General features: G+C 42.2%; 1 protein-coding gene across 2 annotated transcripts in view; it reads left to right on the top strand.

Annotated features, from left to right (window-relative positions):
* Positions 1-20,868, top strand: part of plxna2 (plexin A2) — a 566,368-nt gene that overhangs the window by 345,621 nt on the left and 199,879 nt on the right. For both annotated transcript variants that reach the window (XM_086011309.1, XM_086011311.1), the window contains exons 6-8: positions 4,859-4,959; positions 17,845-17,968; positions 19,469-19,622. In XM_086011309.1, the coding sequence (XP_085867435.1) occupies positions 4,859-4,959; positions 17,845-17,968; positions 19,469-19,622 (379 nt within the window). The remainder of the gene's footprint in view (positions 1-4,858; positions 4,960-17,844; positions 17,969-19,468; positions 19,623-20,868) is intronic.

Here is a 20,868-nt window from a genome sequence, read left to right as displayed (position 1 = left end):
GAATTTTTGTAAGACTTGTATGATCTTAGTGATGATTATAACTAATATAATTTCCCTGGTCACGAATTTCAGATGAAGCCATAGCCTGCAGTGATGCACATTAACATCTCCAAAGCTTGGCTTATTTATTTTGTAATACAAAATGCATGAGGTATAATACAATGCAGCTCATTTTGTAGATATTATAACCTTTCACCTGGGGCTTATACAGTGCTGATGCAGTACACTCTCACTTGATGAGAGATTTCTCATCATTTCCACTTGCATGTATATATATAAGACTGCTAATTTTCATTTAACTAGGAAAACATTCTGACTTGTAATAGTCATTTTAAATGTTCAAATCTGCTTGTCCGTAGTTCTGGTGGAGGTACAGTAACAGATTGATAGTTAAATCGGCTCAGAGAGTGCAACCATGTGATGGATTGTGCTGACAATTGCGAGCAATTACATTGTAAAGTCCTTGTCATTTTTAAAAAAGAAATGATTTTTTTTCTTTGAGGCAGTAAGTACACGATGCTGCTTAGTACTTTCTCATTTATTGCTGCCGTTCCTCATTGCTTCAGCTGGGAGTTGGCGTGAATGAGTTTATCTCCTTTGTGAGGGTCGTTCTGCTCATTCCTCAGCAGCCAGACAGTTGCTTTATTATTTCAACCTTCGCTCTCTTCAGATTACTGTCATCTTGATGTACTCCGCCCAGAAGTTACATTAAAATAAAAGAATTCAATCCTTTGCTAATGAAAACATCAGCCACTGGAATTAAATTAATTATTTAGAGGCATTTACAGGCAACCATGTATGATTGATTAAACAGAAAAACAATGCAAAACTATTTCCCACTGTAGTTCAGTGTATGGCTTCTAAAGTGCCAGCTTGCTGGTTGTGTTTTATTTGGTAATTTTATATTCCACCTATTACTGTGATACACAATACTCTACATGCCTAATCCCCAGAGCACCGAATTGCCTTTACAACTGTTGAGTTCCACACACTTTCCCCCCCCCCCCCCCAATAATGACTGAAATGTTTCTATCTATCTCTTTACTCAAACGCTGAATATTCTCTTCTGAATGATAGAAAATTCTTTTCAATACATTCATCTTTGAAAGTGCTCCCACTGTCTGGAGTGGGTCAGTATCTCTGTTGAACTGCGGCATTGAAGATTTTTGTGTGTTTCCAGAAATGGAAAATGCAAAAGTCTGTAAGCTATTGCAACCAAACTAGGCTGGTGAGCTGCACCAATACACCATGCAGCATTTTGTATGGAATAATGATGGACAACATATGTCATGCTGATATTTATACTTACCTTTTACTCTGGTATGACAGGGCATCAGCTGTTCTTATGGGCTACCATTCATCTACACCTTTATTGTGTCTTTGATTTATAATAATGTATAAAATATTTCCATTGGGCAACGTATTCGGTTTTGATGTAACGGATGTGTGTCTAGATAGGCCTGTGAAGTGGGTGCGAAGTGTTTTGTATCCTGCAAAATCCTACTTTCAATCACCGTTTCTTTACGCACTCAGTTCCAGAAATGTCTCCTTGGCTGATATGTTTGTATGGAGAGCGGTGCACTATCAGTACACATTCTTGAAAGTATTTCAATAGTCATTCAGACCTGTCTTTTGATGGATTTGAATGAATTTCGGGATGAGCAAAAACGTTCTGAATTCAAAGAATTGTTTTTTGTTTCTTGTTATTTTTTTGCAAGTCATTTTATTCTTTACAAAGAAGGGCGGTGTCCTCCTTTATAAAGAAATGAAAAGACTTATGAATATGCCCTAAGTGGCTGCAGTGCGAAAGTATCAGACGCACAATGAGTGGACCCAAGTTTGAACCCCAATATCAATTAACTGTCAACTCAAGTGTCTCCTGGAGGGAAAATTTCATCAGTCTTGGTCGAATCCTCTGTACAGCAGAGTAATAGTATTCCAGGGAAATGGGGCTTTAACAATTTCTGTACCACTTGACGAAGCTGCAAAGCTACTGAATGGGTGATAATGCAGCACAGTACTTCAATCCCATAACTAGAAGACATGGGCTAGTTAGAATTAGGAGACCACTAATATATGCGCCTAGATTTCTACCAGAGGACAAGTTGCTGGTACATTCATCTCCACACTGAGAGAAGGCACAGGACTGACTCGAGGGGGGGCGGGGTGGGGAGAATATGGAAATGTGGTACTTGTACAGTTATTATCTTGTTACAATAGGATTGCAAAAATAAATGATCTTACTGAGTTGGCAGCTCTTAAAAGGCCATGCCATCTCACTTTGAGCTGAAAACCAGAGGGGAGGAAATACCGTGTACTGTTGGAGCTCAGCGGCAAACCAACAATGGCATTGACTGGGAAAGAGGTCGCAGGAGATACGGAAGAGAAGGAATTACCATTGTGTAGGAGGCGCATTTTTCAGGGGTTAATAAGGAAGGCAAAATTGGGGAAAAAAATGAATAAATGCCTTTCAGGATGTTTGTTTTGCAGCCTACCACTTCTTAAATATCATGTCATGCGCTTATCATGTCATGCGCTATCATGTCCTCTGACATTATTATAACCTCTTGCGTGCTGGTGGTATAAAATAAACATACTTCTCATAGCCAGATGACACATTACTGAACCAGATTGTGTGCATAGTTCCCATTTATTAAGAGTCATGGCAGCAGCCCAGTTATCAAGAGCATCCTTTGTTCCAAAAGCTCAGTGTAATGATATGAGTGGGTGCAGAAACAGATGCAGCCGCCAAGTGTCCAGCAGTGGTGGCCACTTGTTTACTTTTCCACACCAGCAGGGCGGTGGTTCTTCAGCATGTGTCCGCCTCCTCTTCAACTGTGCAGTGTGAAAGTGCCCATTGTGGACGGGGGACACTGGTGCTATTGAGTCTGACCAGCCTCAGCTGTTGATCTGTCTAGGGTTTCAATGGCTTTGCTAAGAGAGTGGTCTGCAGTTGTTCTTTATTCGAGACAGGTGGAAGCCTCACTCTCCACAGTTTTAGCTGGCCGTGAAAAATTCTCTTGACGAATTAATTATTTTGTCTGCCTCCCTCAGAAAATTACTGAAATGTGGAAATGTAGCTTAATATGAATATTACAACATATTCCTGCATACAGTGAGCAAATATATAAAAACTGTTTCTCAAATATTCTGAATATTCTCTATTGGCACATATATAGGCCACATCCCAAACTTTAGCCCTTCCGCCCCCCCCCCCTTTTGTCGGTTAGGCTGCACCCACCAAATTAAATGTTTTTTCATTAAAAAAAAAGTGCCCCCTATGTCAGTTAATATTATAATTAGATTCCATTTTATGTACATTTTATATTCAGCTCATCATTTTGTGTCAATACCTGATGGTTAACCTTTGCAATTTACAGATTTTACACTGACAGTTTGGGTATGTTTTGTGTCAGATAACCTCAAACTAAAAGATTTTGTGTAAATATCTGATGCTCAGCGTTAGAAAGTAGTGGAAAAAGGTCAAGAGCCACTAAATGTTTTAATGTACACTATTACTATTTTCTAAATAAGCTAGCCTCCTTGTTTTGATATGTTAATGTTGCCGCTTAACCGCTTTAAAATGCAGCCCTCCTCTTAGCTTGAATTATTTTGCTGCCTACCCCCTTGCCCTGGTTTAGGGAGCATCTTCACAGGCCAGATCCGTGTTCAGCTTTAGGCGCCAGCACTGTTTTTAAAAAAAAAAAAAAAAAATAAATAATAATAATAATCCTTACACAATATTTTGCTTAAGGATTCTGCTCTGGAGCTCTCAGATAATCTTAATTTAGAACACTGAAAATCTGCTGTCTGTAGAAGGAAAACTCTAATGGGAAATAATGAGAGCTCTGTTCATGCATTTTAAAATTGCCAAGCGTATGTGCATATGAAATATGAATGGCTGCACATCTAGATGCTGAATATTCTCCAGCTGCCAGCTTTATTACTTCTCGATCTCCGATCAGCTTTGTTTAGAATGGACCATTTTGTATCCGGACCACCAAATAAGCAACAAAAAAAACAACCTCCGAAATCACAGATAATCCTATTTATTGCAATAAAATCCTTTTTTTATCTAATAATAATTTGTGCAAACAGAAACGGCCAGGCTTTTAAGTTGCAAACTTTTTCTGAAGCTTCTTGTGAAATTGTGCAGATGCCCCAGTTAATGTCCCAGGTTGCTCTGAAATGACCCTAACACTGTCACTGGTGAGTGTCACTAATGATCACCAGTGACAGAATCCAGCTCGACTTTGTGGTCAATCGCCATCTGTTAATTAAAGCAAATGAAACATGCGTCCTCTTCATGTTTGGGATGTGACTCCAGACGCCAGTCCATTAGATTGAAAGTGCCTTGTGCAATATTTAAAATAAATGGGTTATTGCCTTTAAGATAAAGGAGATGATCAGAAGGTGTTAAGGGTAGATGCGGAGAGGATGTTTCCCCTGGCTGGAGTGTCTAGAACCAGGGGTCATCATCTCAGGATAAGGGGTCGGCCATTTAGGACTGAGATGAGGAGAAATTTCTTCACTCAAAGGGTTGTGAATCTCTGGAATTCTCTACCCCAGAGGGCTGTGGATGCTCAATCGATGAGTATCTTCAAGACTGGGATTGATAGATTTTTGAGCACTAAGGGAATCAAGGGACATCGTGATAGGGCGGGAAAGTGGAGTTGAGGCAGTTGATAAGCCATGATCTTGTTGAATGGCAGAGCAGGCTCCAAGGGCCATATGGCCTATTCCTACTGCTATTTCCTAGTGTTGTTTTATTCTAACATTTTGATTACTAACATCTCGCAACACAGTTTCAACCCATTACGTTTCATGCCTCATTCTGATTTTTCTTTTTCTTTTTCAGCTCTCAAGAGTGCCTGTGGAATCATGTGAACAATACGAAACATGCAGCGAGTGTCTAAGTTCTGGAGACCCTCACTGTGGCTGGTGTGTGCTTCACAACATGTAAGTATTTTCCAGCAAGGGTCATGAGATAGCAATCATTGATTGATTTTTTTTTTCTCTCCAGACCACCATTGCTGAGACCAATTGTAATACTACCCTTTCTACTGCCATCCCAGCTGACAGCAGCTAACTCAAAACAGACCAAGAATCCCACCTGTAGCGTGTCTGGTCTGTATGATTCAGTGCCATGGGAGCATGGCTCACTTTTAATAGGAATCAAATGCACACATCCTGATTGAAGAAACTTGAACAGCACAGTGTAGCAGCTCTGTGCTACACCACATGCGAAGGTGCCTTCTCTGTTCGATGCTATTTTTATCCAGTTCTTCAACAATTAACTGGATCTGATTCTTTGTAAACTTTTGTAAAACTTATTTTCTGGCTAGGAACAGGTTGTCCGTTAAGGCAGCTTCAAATGGCGTGAGGAGAGAAAGCATTGACCTGTAGACGGTCACAGTTAGTTAACCCTTCATGTGCTGAGCTTAATGTGTCAGGCTTCACATCTCTGTGGTCCTGCGTTTTGATTCCAACAGTGGATGACCCTGAAACTAGCCACGTGTGTGGCGCCTTTAGTCTGTTTTCTTGCTAAGTTACAAGTGTTTTCAGACGTGCTGTAGAAGTGCAGTTTCTGTCATTGACAGGAAACAACAACAACTTGCATTTACATCGTGCCCTTAACGTAGGAAAACATCCTAAGGTGCTTCACAGGAGTGTAATCGGACAAAAACTGACATCCAGCCAAAAAAGGAGATACTAGGATGAGTGACTAAAAGCTTGGTTAAAGAGGTAGGTTTTAAGGAGGGTCTTGAAGGAAGAGTGCGAGGTGAAGAGGCAGAGCCGTATAGGGAGGGAATTCTGAAGCTTGAGGCCTATACGGCTGAAGGCCATATAGTTGGGGTGAAGGGACTGTGGGATTCGAAAGAGGCCAGAGTTAGAGGAACACGGAGTTCTTGGAGGGTTATTGGACTGGAAGAGGTTACAGAGCTGGAGAGAGAGGTGAAGCTATGGAGTGATTTGAACACAAGGATTAGAATTTTAAAGTCAAGGCGTTGGTGGACCTGTAGGTCAGGGAGCACAGGGTCACTTTGTCTATTTTTCCAAATAAAGAATTACACTTAGATGATGATGGGGTTGGAAGGAAATGCAAAAGTGATGATGGTCCGACCATCATGGTGTGGGGCTGGCTTGATGGATTAGCTGGTCTTTTCCTGCCCGTCAATTCTGTCTGTTTGTAAATATTGGAGAGTGAGTAACCATGTATGCTCCTTCTGATGTGGTCAGAATTGGGAAGAAAAGGCAGAAAAATAAAATCTCAAATTTAAAAACAAAAAAAACTGTTTTGCGACTAGTTTATATATCTTACCAAAATCTTTCTCAAAAATAAAACCCCTTAAGTGTTGAACATGTCAGATTATTGCAAGATAGACTGGAGACCTAAATTTATGCAGACATTTATAGCTGGACAGGATTGAGTAGCAGTGAATAGTTCTGCCCTGAGGGTCAATCCATAATAACCTGATAAATTCTGCAACACTGCAAGTAAATAGCAATGGTGAAGTGATGAATAAGGCATGCATCCAAGTTGGAAAATGAGAATATAATGGAAATCAAGCATATTACATTTTTGAAGTTAATCGAGTCGGCACCCTTAAAAGATTTTTGGGATTATATATTTAATTTTTTTTAAGCATTTTCTTTTAAATGCATTATTGCAAATGTATTTATTGGCTTTTTCATGAAGGAAGGGCTTTGTGCTTTATGGAAATCAAGCCTCCTTTCCCCCTTCTTGATGAGCTGTGAAACCATAATGCAAAATATTACATACAGCAATAAAACCTGGAGTACAAATGATTGAACAGATGCAATTGTTTTCTGGATTTCTGGTCGACCCTAGAAATATGGATTTTTTTTTTGAAGGTAGTATAAAGATGCTGCTGTGTCATTCAAAAGATTAATAATCAAATGATTGTTGAATAGTATTTCGGTCACTGAATACTGTACTATGCTGCCAATATATTAAATACACAATAGCACCTCAGAATTAAGATTCTTTACAATAGATTTGAGAGTATTTGTCATTCAGATTTTATTTCCTGAGGATTGTTACCACCTATATTTCCCAAAGTATATATCAAGGCCAGTATGGAAATGAAAATAGTTGGTCATAAAAGCATATTTCACTACTCGAGAGAGAGAGATATATTTGTGCAGTTATAGTTTCTGCTAGTGGATGTGAGAGCGAGCTTTTTGTGGTATGAGGAAAAACAAACTGGTGACATCTAGTGGCAGGATATTTATATAACATTAAACTGACTACATTTCTGCTGGTGGTGCTGACAACAGATACATATTTAAGTCACCTTATTTAATTAATGGCCTACACTAATGCAGCCATCTAATGGCCTACACTAATGCAGCCATCTAATGGCCTACACTAATGCAGCCATCTAATGGCCTACTCTAATGCAGCATCTAATGGCCTACACTAATGCAGCCATCTAATGGCCTACACTAATGCAGCCATCTAATGGCCTACACTAATGCAGCCATCTAATGGCCTACATTAATGCAGCCATCTAAAATCCAGTACAAACTACTTGGTTGACTCATGTAGATACTCATCTTGATTTCTGGTACTTTTTGGGTTTTGAACAAATATTAAATCCACTGTTTTAAAAAGAAAACTTTGCTTCATACCTCAAATTTTGCCCTTCCATGTACCTTCCTGGCCTCAAAGGGAAAACCTAGCGAGAGAGACTGCGCAAACCTAGAGAGAAATTGCGAGCAAGAGAGACATGAGCAAAGCCAGAGAGGAAGAAACGGAAGACCTTGGGATGCTTGGTTCCGCTGCTGCAGAGATGGGAATGAAGGGAAGCCTTTAAAAGCCTTCTTGGATTGGACGGTGTGCTTCGCCATGATCGGGGGAGCTAAGGATTTGATAGAGGGTGGGATTTGTCCAACAGTGATAGATGGGAGAGCTATGACCAACATTTGATTTACGTTGGTCTCCAAACAGTGGCTTCAAGGAGCTGCTGGCAAAACTCGCAGAAGGTGCCAGAGTTGCAATAATACCAATCACTATCCATTTCTTTTGCTTTCCTTTTTTTTCCTGGTAATGCTAATTGGCACGATGAGACCAGTGGAAGTTGACCTTTAACCCCCCCCCCCCCCACCACCACGGTAGATAAAATCGGCTTGCAGTGTAGTTTGCCTGGATTTCAGTTCTCTGTTACTAAATAGCTTTAAAATCAAATTGGAAGCTATTCAATACCTCAAGAGCGACCTGAACACCCACAAAAAAAAAATCCCTTTGATGCAAAGCCTGCTTTTCTGGCGATTGACAATTTAAATTTGTTACACTTTTCAGTAGAGCAAAACCATAGGCAGGTGTGTGAGCTGTGTTTGAATGGGTAATCTTGTTTTTCTTGGCTGATCAGCTGTTGCAGTAAAAGCTTGCACTGCAGCAGGGAATTTGCCACCCCAGGATAACTTGCCAAGCTCTCGATGCTGTCGTTTTGCTCTGGGCATGGATTCTGTGCCATTCGCCACACCTTGAATTCCTGCTTTCGGGACAGTTTTTTTGCCCGATCAGGAATTCCCCTCTGCAGAGGACAGCAGGCAGTCCAATTCTGGAGCGAAGGAACGGAATTGCGCAGCAGATGGATCTGGAACGAGCAGCAAGGAACGCATCAGAATGGGAGAGTGCTGGGGAGGGGGGGAAGAAGTGTCTCTGTGAAGAGTGGAGGAAATGGCTCTATGAAGGGGGTGGGCTGGAGGGGGGGAGCAACTGTTCAGGTAACTTTGGGCGAGTGATGATCAGATTAGTCAGTTGAATGTTTTCCAACTGGCACCACTGCCACATTATCCATCTGGTGGAAAATCCTGCTTATATTTCTTGATCACAGAAGGAGGCATTGCCTGAAGGAGAGCTGATTTAAAAGGAAAAGAAAACCGAACACACAGCAGGCGGATTGGAGTGTCAGTCTGCTGTGGGACTTGGAAGATATGGCAACCTAGTTGTTAGCCATAAATGTCTTAACCAGGCAAAGCAAACAGTAGTGCTTCACTTCAACAGATTCTGTCTAAACCTTCTTCCAGGGTTCGCAATCAGAATGTGTAGCTGTTTTTAATTTTGTTCATAATGGGTTTTAAATGCCCAAACTGTAAACTTAGATAGGGAAGCTCGGTTCAAAAGGTGAAGCTTTCGTTATTAATTTCTTGAGCTGAAAATAAAATTGCGCACTCAATTTAGTAAGCAGGAATACATCAGAAGTCGTTTTCTAAAGAATCCTAGTTATGTGACTAACATGATGCATTTGTCAGTTAATATAATACAATTCATGAATACTGTGGTATTATAATGTCGTCTTGCGACAATATAATTGCTTACCTCTGCAAAAGAAATATTCCCTCAGTACAAAGCATTCCGCTCTGCAGGGTCATTACAGCGTGAAGGATTACTGCAGCAGAGTAGCGTTCTGACAGGTTGGGAAATTTGACATACGGCTTTATTACTGGGGGTCCGTTGGTCCTTTCAGTACTGAATGGTTTGGAGTTGTCAATCAGTGAGGAGGAACTGTAGGAGTGAGACCTGATGTAGAATATTCTCAGTTAAAAATGCTTGCTAAAGTCACTCTCATTTGAAAAATGACTGATTGATTGAAATGTGGAAATCACCCTTGTCATCGTATTACCACTTTGCGCCAATGCAAAGTAGTTTCAGATGCAAGTGGACAACAAAACAGGAGATAACTCTGGAATCAGGGCCTGACTTCTAAACGTACCAAATCCGGGAGGTACAAGACTATTTGTAGTAGATCAACTCGCACCATTTGGACTTCACTCCCAGTTCAGTATAACGCCAGCCTAGTCCAAACTCACATTAAGAAGTAGCCTTGTATTCCATTGGAACTTCATGGGCACTTTCTACATGTGAAATGAAAACCGAAAATGTTGAAAATGCACAACCAGTTTGTCAGCATCTGTAAAGGAAACAGATAATTAGTGTTTCAGAACTGTTTCAATAAAGGGTTAACTCCACAATGTTAACCTGACATTTCTCTTTACAGATGCTGATGGAGCTGCTGTGTACTTCCAGTATTTACTGTGTGAATCAAGGATTGGGGAGATTGGGTGGCATAATGGATTTGAATTGTCCTTTCATCCTTGAAACTGGGTTTGCCGGCAACCAAGGATGACTGAACTAAAGTCGCTCTCCTCTCTCTCTCTCGCTCAATCTAGCTACTAAACGCGCATAATCAAAAGAGAAAATGCTGGAAATACTCAACAGGTCAGACAGCAGCTGTGGAGAGAGAAAGAGTTAATGTTTTTTTAGCAGAAAGGTCATCGATCTGAAACATTGGCCTGAATTTTACAGGGCCTATGACCGCGTACGCTCAGCTGCCTATTTGCGAAAACCCGGAACTTGCGATCTGTCAAGTTTTAGATTGACAGATCATCCACGTGTGCTGGAAATGGACTTTCGCTGGCGCAGGGTTGGGCTGTTTGCCCAGCGAATGCCCATGAAACTCTTACGCCTGGTATAAGTCGGCGTCGGGCCTTTCGCCAGGGTAAGGGTTTAAAAAAAAAAAAAAAAAAAAAAAAATTTTTCAAAAAATTAAATTTTTGTTTGAAATGTTTGATTAAATTGTGTTTTAATTCTTTTTAAATGTGAGATTTATTTTTATTTAGGTTGTGTGAAAGTGTTTTTTGTGTCATTTCTATTAAGCTTATGGGGATTCCGTACCTAAATGGAACCCCCCATAAGTATAATGGGAATCCCACCTTTGTGATTGGTCGGGCCGGCCCATGTGATCCCAGGATGCTTGCGAACCGTCTGCGTCCCTGGGATACATGGGCCTTTACGCAGGCCTACCCCTGGAGGCCCAGGACCGCATAAGTCCGAAGATACGGAGGCACCAGGTAGGTGCGTACTTTTCTTGCGGATCGGAGGCATTCACCCACGGGAAGCCTCCGACCGCAATTCCAGGTCCATTAACTCTGTTTCTCTCTCCACCGATGCTGCCTGACTCTGCTGAGTATTTTCCTCATTTTCTGTTTTTATTTCAGATTTCCAGCATCCGCAGCATTTTGCTTTGGCATTAACTTGCATGCCTAGTGTTCTCGGCCCATCTCTTAGAGGGTACAGAGCCACTGCAAAAAAAAAAAAAATTGCCGATAGTTCTGCACTAATTGAGTTAATTACGTAAAGTGGTGTCTGGTGTAACAAATGTAAAAATTCACACTGGCCCATTAAGCGATACTGTCCCAAGGATGAGGATTAAAGCTGTTTTTTGAACAACGGATCTGACCAAACTATGCCTAACCTGGGAATACTTCATTGTGATGCCTGGTGCCAAAAAGTAAAACACTTCTGGTTCCCAAAAGCTGACGTTTTCTTACTTTGACAACACAAAACTTTAGCTTTTTATTTTTGACTTCCATGATGCAGGAGGAGCTCCTTCGACCCTCCAAGAAAGATTCAGGAAGGTACAAAGGACATTTTTAGCACCTCTATTGCTGGCCTTAGCTCAGTTAATTTAGAACAGGCCAAAGATCAAGCTTTTAGTACGTGAGAAATATACAGGAAACTCTCGTTTAAACGGCACCTAAATATCCGGAATTCTCTATTAACCGGCAAAATTCTCATTCCGAAAACAACACCTCAATAACCGGCAATGTTGCCAAGTACATGTCTGAGTCTCCCGCGGTAGCCGAGTTAGTCAGTGGGGGTAGTTCTCCAAACTGCCACTACTCTGCTTCTTGGCACGGTTGGAAGTCGGAACACCTCAAAACCCCTGCAACAGGAGTCTGACTCCCCCGCGCTGCTGGTGGTCTCTGCTGATCTGCCATTTTACAGGGGTACTGTGTGTCTCCCACGCTGCTGGTAGTCAATGCATTGCATTACCCTCAACTGGCAGTACTGTACTTAATCAAGCATCTTCCACCATCCATTTAACACAACATTCTGTAGCTGAGTACCCAATTACTGTATACTGCACATTTCTTGATTTTTTTTATTTTTCTTTGTTAAAAATAGCCTCGGTAGATAACCCTCTCCGTCATCCAGAATTTTTGATCAACCGGCAACACGCCGGTCCCGGATACCAAAGAGTTTCCTGTACTTCTCTTTCCAGCCAACCATTTTTCAGGGTTTGCCGGTGCTGAAGCTTGAAGTGAGCAGCTTCACATTATTAGCAACATCAACAGCAACAACTTGTGTTTACACAGCACCTTTAATGTAATAAAATGTCCCAAAGCGCTTCACAGGAGTATTATAAAACACAAAATTTGATACCGAGGCCCATAAGGAGAAATTAGGGCAAGATGACCAAAAGCTTGGTCAAAGAGGTAGGTTTTAAGGAAAGTCTTAAAGGAGGAAAGAGAGGTAGAGAGGTTTAGGCAGGGAATTCCAGAGCTTAGGGCCTAGGCAACAGAAGGCACGGCCACCAATGGTTGAGCAATTAAAATCAGGGATGCTCAAGAGGGCAGAATTAGAGGAACGCAGATATCTCGGGGGAGGGGGGGTTGTGGGGCTGGAGGAGATTACAGAGATGGGGAGTGGCGAGGCCATGGAGGGATTTGAAAACAAGAATGAGAATTTTAAAATCGAGGCGTTGCTTAACCGGGAGCCAATGTAGGTTAGCGAGCGCAGGGGCGATGGGCGAATGGGACTTGGTGCTAGTTAGGACGTGGGCAGCCGCGTTTTGGATGACCTCAAGTTTACGTAGGGTAGAACATGGGAGGCTAGCCAGGAGTATGTTGGAACAGTCAAGTCTAGAAGTAACAAAGGTATCGAGTCAATAAATGTGTACAAGAGCTGATTTTAATAACTAGTAATGCAGCAGTACTTTACCAGTGAAAATTACAGTTGCTACTTGGTTATAAACATTATTGGGGTCTATTCTATTGGTGGGTCTGTACGTAAACATGGGTAAAAACTATTGGGTCACCTGAGAAATTTCATGGGGGGCCAAGAAGCTGAACAATCGAGGAGCTGGTACTAACAAACAAAATTGCTTACTTATAATGCTCAATTCGCACGTGTGCCAGCCCATCAGACAAAGAAAATTTACCCGTCTGTGTAAAAGATTTAGGGGGGAAAATTGGGTCGCACCCCTGTTGGGCACCAACTTCGCTGGGGCACTACTTTTAGCGCCCCAAAAAAGTTAGCATTGCCGCGCCCAAAATTGATTGTAGCACCCTAAGCAGGAGGCGGGGCACTACTGGAAGCGCTCCCCCTCCCTCTTGGGGGGGGCTCCAGCCCAATATTGCAACACCACGTGCCACAGCGCCACGAGCGTCAGCACATCGCGCCACCATACTGCAGGCCTTCCTACCCTTATTAAAGGGGAGGGGCCTAGCACAGCGCGAACCGAGGTCCTGCTGGGCCACCAGGGAGCGGGGTGCCGGCAAAAGAGCCCGACACTCGAGAGGAGTGCCGGGCTGACTGATCGCGGCCGGTACCCCGAGGGGACAGGTGCTGGCAAGTGGCCAGCAAAAAAAAAATGGTGGCCCAGCACCTTCCCTTTTAAATATCGCCTCACGTACGCCCCCCTGACCCTGTCAGACATAGTGTCCGACAGAACGTCAGGGGGCCCGACCCAAGTTTGCGGCTGGGGCGCTGCGCACGGCAATGGCGTCATCACCGGAGTTGCGAGGCGCTACTGGCTACTGCCGTCGCTAAACACCGTTTAGAGACGTTAGTGGCACCGCGACCGGGTGCTTGTTGCTTTGCACCCCTTTAAAGTATGGAAGTCGACCTGCTGCCATTTTGAGACACTAGTAAGTTCACCAATACTGTTCGCGAACAGAGCGCAGGTCAGTGATAGGGCTACTACACTAGCGCTAATTCTCTGGCCCACACTCACTTCAAGCACAACTCCACACGATGAATTTACCCAATAGTGTAATACCTATTTAGTTCAGCCGTTCTGATTTTTACGATGAGTTAGTCCATTGCAACATGCAGCATTTTATTGTGAAGCGTGTGTGTAATCACATGCAGCAGTTTGCTTTTCTTCCAGTTCAGCGCTCCATTCTGAACTATGAGTATGAAATAATGATGAATAATGCACCGTGTTATTTGATTGGACATAAGGCTATGCATATCATCTCAATCAATACTGCTTAATTACAGATCCTCTTCTGAGTTCATTATTGTTGTAATGCTGTGGAAAGTTCACCATTGATTTCTTGCTATGAAATAGGTAGTGCTTGTATAATGAGGCTGATTCTGTGCACTGGAAAGTTGTCAGTACACCAGGGACAAAATTAGATTTTGTGAAACCTTTTTGAATTCTGTTATAGAAGGGTCAATTTTGCCTTTTCAGTAGTTCTGCTCATTACTGGATTCATTTCATAAATTAGAGACGCAGATTCTCTTTTACAGTGTTCAGCTTGTCAGGTTTGTGTCTCTTTTATAAATTTCATATCAACCAACCACTGGCCTCTCTGCACCCCGAGGGCAAAGATATAATGGGGACTGTCATAGACTAGATTATTTCTGTACGATAAGGTTTAAATAACTTGTATCTGAATATTATCAAGTGGAAACCACCAAAGGAATTCAAAATGGGGTCATTCTACAGTTCAACTTGCAAAAACGTGCAAGAACCTATTGTACGCTGATCATGTGAGTGTAGATAGTGTGTGTGTCTGGGGCAGGTGCAGCCAGGAAGGAAAGCCTTTGTCGTCGTTGTTTTGTGCTTTTGCCTCCCTTTCTGCATCAGCACTGAAAAGCTAGATTTGGAGGGGAAAGATGGTCTGAATCTGGGCTTCAAGGGTCAGTTGTTTTCCTGCTATTCCCTAGAGTTTAGAAGAATGAGAGGTGATCTCATTAAAACATATAACATTCTTGGGCTTGACAAGGTAGATGCTGGGAGGATGTTTCCCCCTGGCTGGAGAGTCTAGAACTTGGGGTCACAGTCTCAGAATAAGGGGTCGGCCATTTAGGACTGAGATGAGGAGACATTTCTTCACTCGGAGGGTTGTGAATCTTTGGAATTCTCTAGCCCAGAGGGTAGTTGAGTACATTCACGACAGAGATCGATAGATTTTTGGATACTCAGGAAATCAAGGGATATGAGGATAGTGGGGGAAGGTGGAGTTGAGGTAGAAGATCAGCCATGATCTTATTGAATGGCGGAGCAGGCTCGAAGGGCTGAATGGCCTACTCCTGCTCCTATTTCTTATGTTCTTATGCTGATGTAAAGGAGTAAATGTAATGGCCTCTAATTACATATAATGCATTAATTAATGCTGTTATCAAACTAAATGGCCTTCAAACTACATTACATATTAGTCTACAAAGGGTTTGCACATTTGTAACATTCCTTTTTTTTTGGTTTTGTCCCATTTAAAGTAAATGGTTAACTGAAATGGATTAGCACCTCTGTAGTGGAAAATAAATGTTGTACAGAAGTGCAAAGTGTTTGTTAATATTGCATGTTAAATTTCAAAGGTGATATCTGTAAATGGATTTTTTGGAAGAAAATTGCCTATGCAAGCTTAGAATGTCTGTCTCCTCTAAAAGAACACAGAAAGCTTTAGGAATAGGGGGGAAAAAACACATTTGGTCCAACCAGCCTAGGCCCCTTTTAATTGAGTTGAATCCTTCCTTCTCACCATAACTCAATTCAGAATTACATCTGGTTGTGTCTTGAATTCATTTATACTATTTGCTTCAGTGGCCTTCCCTAGTAATGGACCATGGCTTTCTTCCCATCCCTTAAGTTATCCTGGAAATCCACCATGTATTTTTGTTTCCTCTTTGTCTCTTTTTTCCCCTTCCAGGTTTATTAGGGAAACTGAAGTCTAGCCTTAGCACAGTGTGACATTCACAGAGGTGTTACATAGAAACATAGAAGATAGGAGCAGGAGTAGGCCATTCGGCCCCTCGAGCCTGCTCCGCCATTCAATGAGATCATGGCTGATCATCCAAATTCAGTACCCTGTCCCTGCCTTCTCTCCATATCCCTTGATCCCTTTAGCCTTAAGAAATATATCCAACTCCTTCTTGAATATATTTAATGAATTGGCCTCTACTGCCTTCTTTGGCAGAGAATTCCACAGGTTCACCACTCTCTGGGTGAAGAAATTCCTCCTCATCTCTGTCCTAAATGGCTTACCCCTTATCCTTAGACTGTGACCCCTGGTTTAAAGCTATTTTGATCATTGTAAGATTACAGAGTGAAAAATCAGTCACTGATGGGTATAGGGAAAATACTGGAATCGGAGAAATGCTCTCCATGCGTTGTTTTAATTTGCCTTTATAATCATCTTCGGAAGCTTCTGGGCAAAATTGTGTGACAGTAACATTTGGACACATTAACAAATTTGTATGCTATGATTGCACAGCACAATTTCTCCCCATTAGTGAATTATTTTTAGCAGATGCTATAGAGACCCTGTGATTATTTAGAAGTTGTACATTTTTCAGTCAGAATGATGGGCTCTACCAGTGATGGCACTGGTCTCATTTTGTGTGTGTATGTGTTGGCAGCTTCATCCTGTAAATAGATCACTGAATTACAAAATCATGTTTGAACAGATGGCTATAATTACAAGAATTCCTGAAGCAAACAGTATTGCTTTAATGATTGTAGTTTTGTGTCTTGAGCTACATTTGTTCCCTGTGTGATTTATTCACAAAAATGCTATGAACTGTAGATGTGATATTCCGATGATTGCAGAAGTAAGAGAGGCCAGTGCAGAATGAGCAACCAGAATGTGTACCAATCTAGGGCTAATTTGTTTATTATTGCATTATTGCTATTTTCTTCCAGTGTTTTTCTTCTCGCTCTGTTGTCGGCTCAGGTTAAAGATCAGCTAAATATCGCACGTTGTACTTCCCTATTCCCTCGGTCGAGGTCAGAGGGGACAGATAAATATTCATGAGGGTTGAACAGGTAAAGAGCACACACTGGAACTGACTAAGTACTTTCAATGGGAATACCAAATCAGCTTTCAGAATTAAAAATCAATTCATCACTACTCAAGAGAGGTCCTCTCTGTATAAATCTGAGAAGGGTCAAGTATCTAGAGGTTAGTAAATATTAAAAAATACAGAAATTTCCAGTTCTCCAGCCAGGTTAGTTGAATACTCAATAAAGCTTGGTTTTTATTAGAATTGTAAATTCGGAGTCTTGATTTGTCACAGCTAATTCAGATTAGAAGGCATTGTATAAATAATGTGGAGGAAAAATGACCCATTTCCCCATTTATATGCAAGATGTAAACTGCCTGGTTGGATTGGGTCAGTGGGGTGAAGTCACTGCTTCCTGATGGCGGGACATCATTTAACACATTTGTTAAAATTCTATTTATTCTGCTAGTTATAATTGTGGTGAATTTACAGTACAAGTCAAGAAACTGTGAGGGGACGAGTATCATCACTGGGTAGCTGTCTGCTCTAGAGTAAAAAGGCTCACTACGTGCATTGTCCAGTACTGTAAGCCAAACCAAAATAGTTAACATGAATCTACATATTTCAACAGTTAATTCAAAGTCAGCACATGCGTCAGGCAGGTAGTTTAATTTAAATTAATACCTCCTGGCTCGTGAACTGGCATGCTGCAAACCCAGGGGCTCTGCAATCAGTGTGGACCATAATGGCCCAAGCTGAACGTGGTCTCACGTGTGTCAAAGTATAAGTGAGACTCTAGAGCCCTGGACTACTGACGTCGCTCTGTGAATGGGGAAAGGTTTGAATTACTTTTTGAGTTGGTAAGATCTGAACTGAATGAATTGACTAAACTGAGTACAGTGTTGTATTATTACCTGGGGGTAGCTTCTACTGAGATCTCTTGATCGGGCAAGTGGTATTTCTGAACCATTCTTGATCTCCAGATTAACTTTTTATTCTTTTCTCTTTTTTGTTTTAAGGTGCTCGAGGAGAGACAAGTGTGAGCGAGCCGAAGAGCCCTATAGATTTGCTGCCAGTATCGAACAGTGTGTGAAACTCAGCATCCAGCCAAACAGTATATCTGTGTCTGAGCACAGTGTACCGGTCAGTGTTTGGCACTCGGCCAGTGCTCTTACGATTCTTGGTTTAGCGCATCCACCCAGTGGAAGACGGGGAAAGAGTGTTGCTGTTATATTGCAGAGTTAAACACTTCTGCTGATGTGTGGAAGGAGCCCTCCCATCGGCTTTCAAAAGTTAAATGATTACAAAGAATTATAATTAACTTAAGCTCTGCTATTGTTTGGCTCTAATTCTGCTTTATCATTTCATTGTGTTATAATTCCTCTATTTGTCCCCAATTTGTGCATTCAAAAAACCATTACACGCAAGAAACTGATCGCAATTCCATTTAGCTGATTTTTTTTAAAGATACTGATGGTGAGACTTCTTCACTAAGTTTGTTACTAATGTAAAGTAATATATAAATTAAGGATAATCTGAAATTCCTTTTATAATTTCCAAAAGTAATATAAAATCAGCTCAAACTCAGTGGAAAATTGGCTGCTTGATACTTAAAAGATTCTTGTGGATGGTTGATGCAGGGTCGCATTATTTGCAAAGAAATTCTCATATTTTGCGCTCGCATTTCTTTGAGAGTTCAAAGATTGCCAGTTCACATGCTGGCTTTCGAGACCGGGATAGAACAAATGCTTATTTTTAATCTCCTTGCAAGCCACTAATGGAGTGAAATTGTGCTGTGCAATCTCAGTTAGGAATGGATTAAAGCATTAATATGAGATTACTTTGGCATTTTAATGAAGGCTTACTTTAAATAGGTTCATTAAAATAATGCACAGAGGAATTTCATGCAAATGTGTCAACAGGTTTGTTGCTAATATCGCACTACAGAACTTCACCCCATTAATTATCAGCAGAGAGACCAATCTCTCCGAACAGTTGAAAAATTGTTTGTGCTTTATCGCTATACATAGTTTTGTGTGTGTCAACGTCCACAACACTACTTGGCATTAATGAGCTAAATTTGCTCTGAAGCCCAAAAGAGAATATTGGAAATGAAAATGGTCTCCCTAGTAATGTAGCAGGAGCTTCCGCATTGGGCACATTGGCTGGAGCAGCAGAGCCTGCACTTAAAGCCTATTTAATATTAAACCTGCGAGTGCTTAATGCTGCTGTCAGTGGAACTACCGCCAAAAATAGATTTTTCTCCTCCCCCGTACTGTCATCTCATTTTGAGGAGCACAAATATGGAGATTCCTGAATTCTGCACGCCTTTCGGATGAGACATTAAACTGAGACCCCGTCTGCTCTCTCCACGGCACTATTTCGAAGAAGAGCAGGGGACTTCTCCCTGGTGTCCTGGCCAATATTTACCCCTCAACCAACATTAGAAAAACAGATTATCTGGACATTATCTCATTGCTGTTTGTGGGAGCTTGCTGTGTGCAAATGGGCAGCCGCATTTCCCACCTTACAACAGTGACTCCACTTCAAAAGTAATTCATTGGCTGTAAAGCGCCTTGAGATGTCCGGTGGTCGTGGAATGCTCTATATAAATGCAAGTCTTTCTTTATATGTTTTCTACAGCTTACTCTGAAAGTGAGTGATGTCCCGGACCTTGCTGCTGGCGTTGTCTGTGCTTTCGGAGGATTGACTGAGGTGGATGGTCAGGCGATGGGTGATGAGATAATGTGTGTTTCACCAGCTGCTAAAGATGTCCCTCCTATTCTTGCAGGTCAAGGTAACAAAAATCAACCAGAGCTTCACTTTCCTCCAGTACATTAAGTCCACTCTTTCTGTAGCTAGGGATACAATTTTCCATATTTGCTGGTTATTTTTGCTACTTTTAATGTGTTGCTACTAAAGACTCAGATGAGAGCATTGCCAACTGATCCAAGCTGATACTAAGGGCTGGATTTTCATTGAAGAGGCGGGTAGGAGGCGGGACTAAACTTTTGGGGTTGTAGTCCCGCCTCCATAGAGTTCTAGCCAACCCACGCAATTTAGACTTGATTGACCTTGTTGAGCCTGCCCAGCGGGCTCAGCAGGCCAATTAAGGGCCACCCGGCAACAGGTGATGTCACAGATTGAAATTTCATCTGTCAAGACATTTTGACAGATGAAATATCAGCGTTTCACAGCTGTTTGAAGCTGTCAAACACTGACAATCTGTACTCCAGGTTAATTCCTTCCTCTCAGGATGATTTAGAGATCTCCCTGGAACAGAAAGCAGAGGCTGCAGATTTTGACAGCTGGCGGCCATTCTGCTTTCTGTGCTGGTGAGATGAGGGACTCCCGAGATCTGAAGGAAGGAAGGCTGTAAAGGTAAGTAAAGGTTAGTAGAACTTCTTCGAACACTTGACACAGACCAAACACACTTACCTCTGCACTCATGCACCCATCACTCACCTGAACACTGGACATCTCGACCCCGACGGCCCGCCTCGCTAACTTGGCGTGGTTTGGAGCCGTTGGGAATCCCACATTTCAACAATGAAAATAGGGATTAGGCTAAAAACTGCCTGTTAATTACCTGTTAACAGGCAGTTAATTGGCACTAATCCCCTTCCCGCCTCGGGGAGGCGGCTCCCAGTGCGGGGCGGGTAACCGCCTCCTTTGCAACTGGCTTGGGGGCGGGATGGGGTCGGGACCCCCGATTTCGGGATTTTAAACACCCACACGCCTCCAATCCCGACTCCATGGCCCAATGAAAACCCAGCCCTAAGCGTTTAGAACCATTATTCACCCAATCAGAAGACAATTTTGAAGAGGTGATTGGACTGGAGAACCCTGGAAGCTGTGGCAAGAAAGTAAACCAAGGCCCAAAATTTGCAGTTGGAGCCTTCCCATGGGTGGATGCCTCCGACCTGCAAAAAATCTACGAATTTACCTGGTGGTCCGGGAGGTACGGAGACTCGTGGTCCTGGGCCTCTCCGGGTACCTGCGGGTAGAGGCCCACGTATCCCGGGGTGCAGGCGGTTCACAAG

The sequence above is a fragment of the Somniosus microcephalus genome, chromosome 18, assembly GCF_052327205.1.
Source record: "Somniosus microcephalus isolate GS21.2 chromosome 18, FLI_Smic_1.0, whole genome shotgun sequence".
NCBI classification, from domain to species: Eukaryota; Metazoa; Chordata; class Chondrichthyes; order Squaliformes; family Somniosidae; genus Somniosus; species Somniosus microcephalus.
The sequence above is the reverse complement of the archived record's forward strand: the minus strand, read 5'-3'. Positions and strand labels throughout refer to the sequence as shown.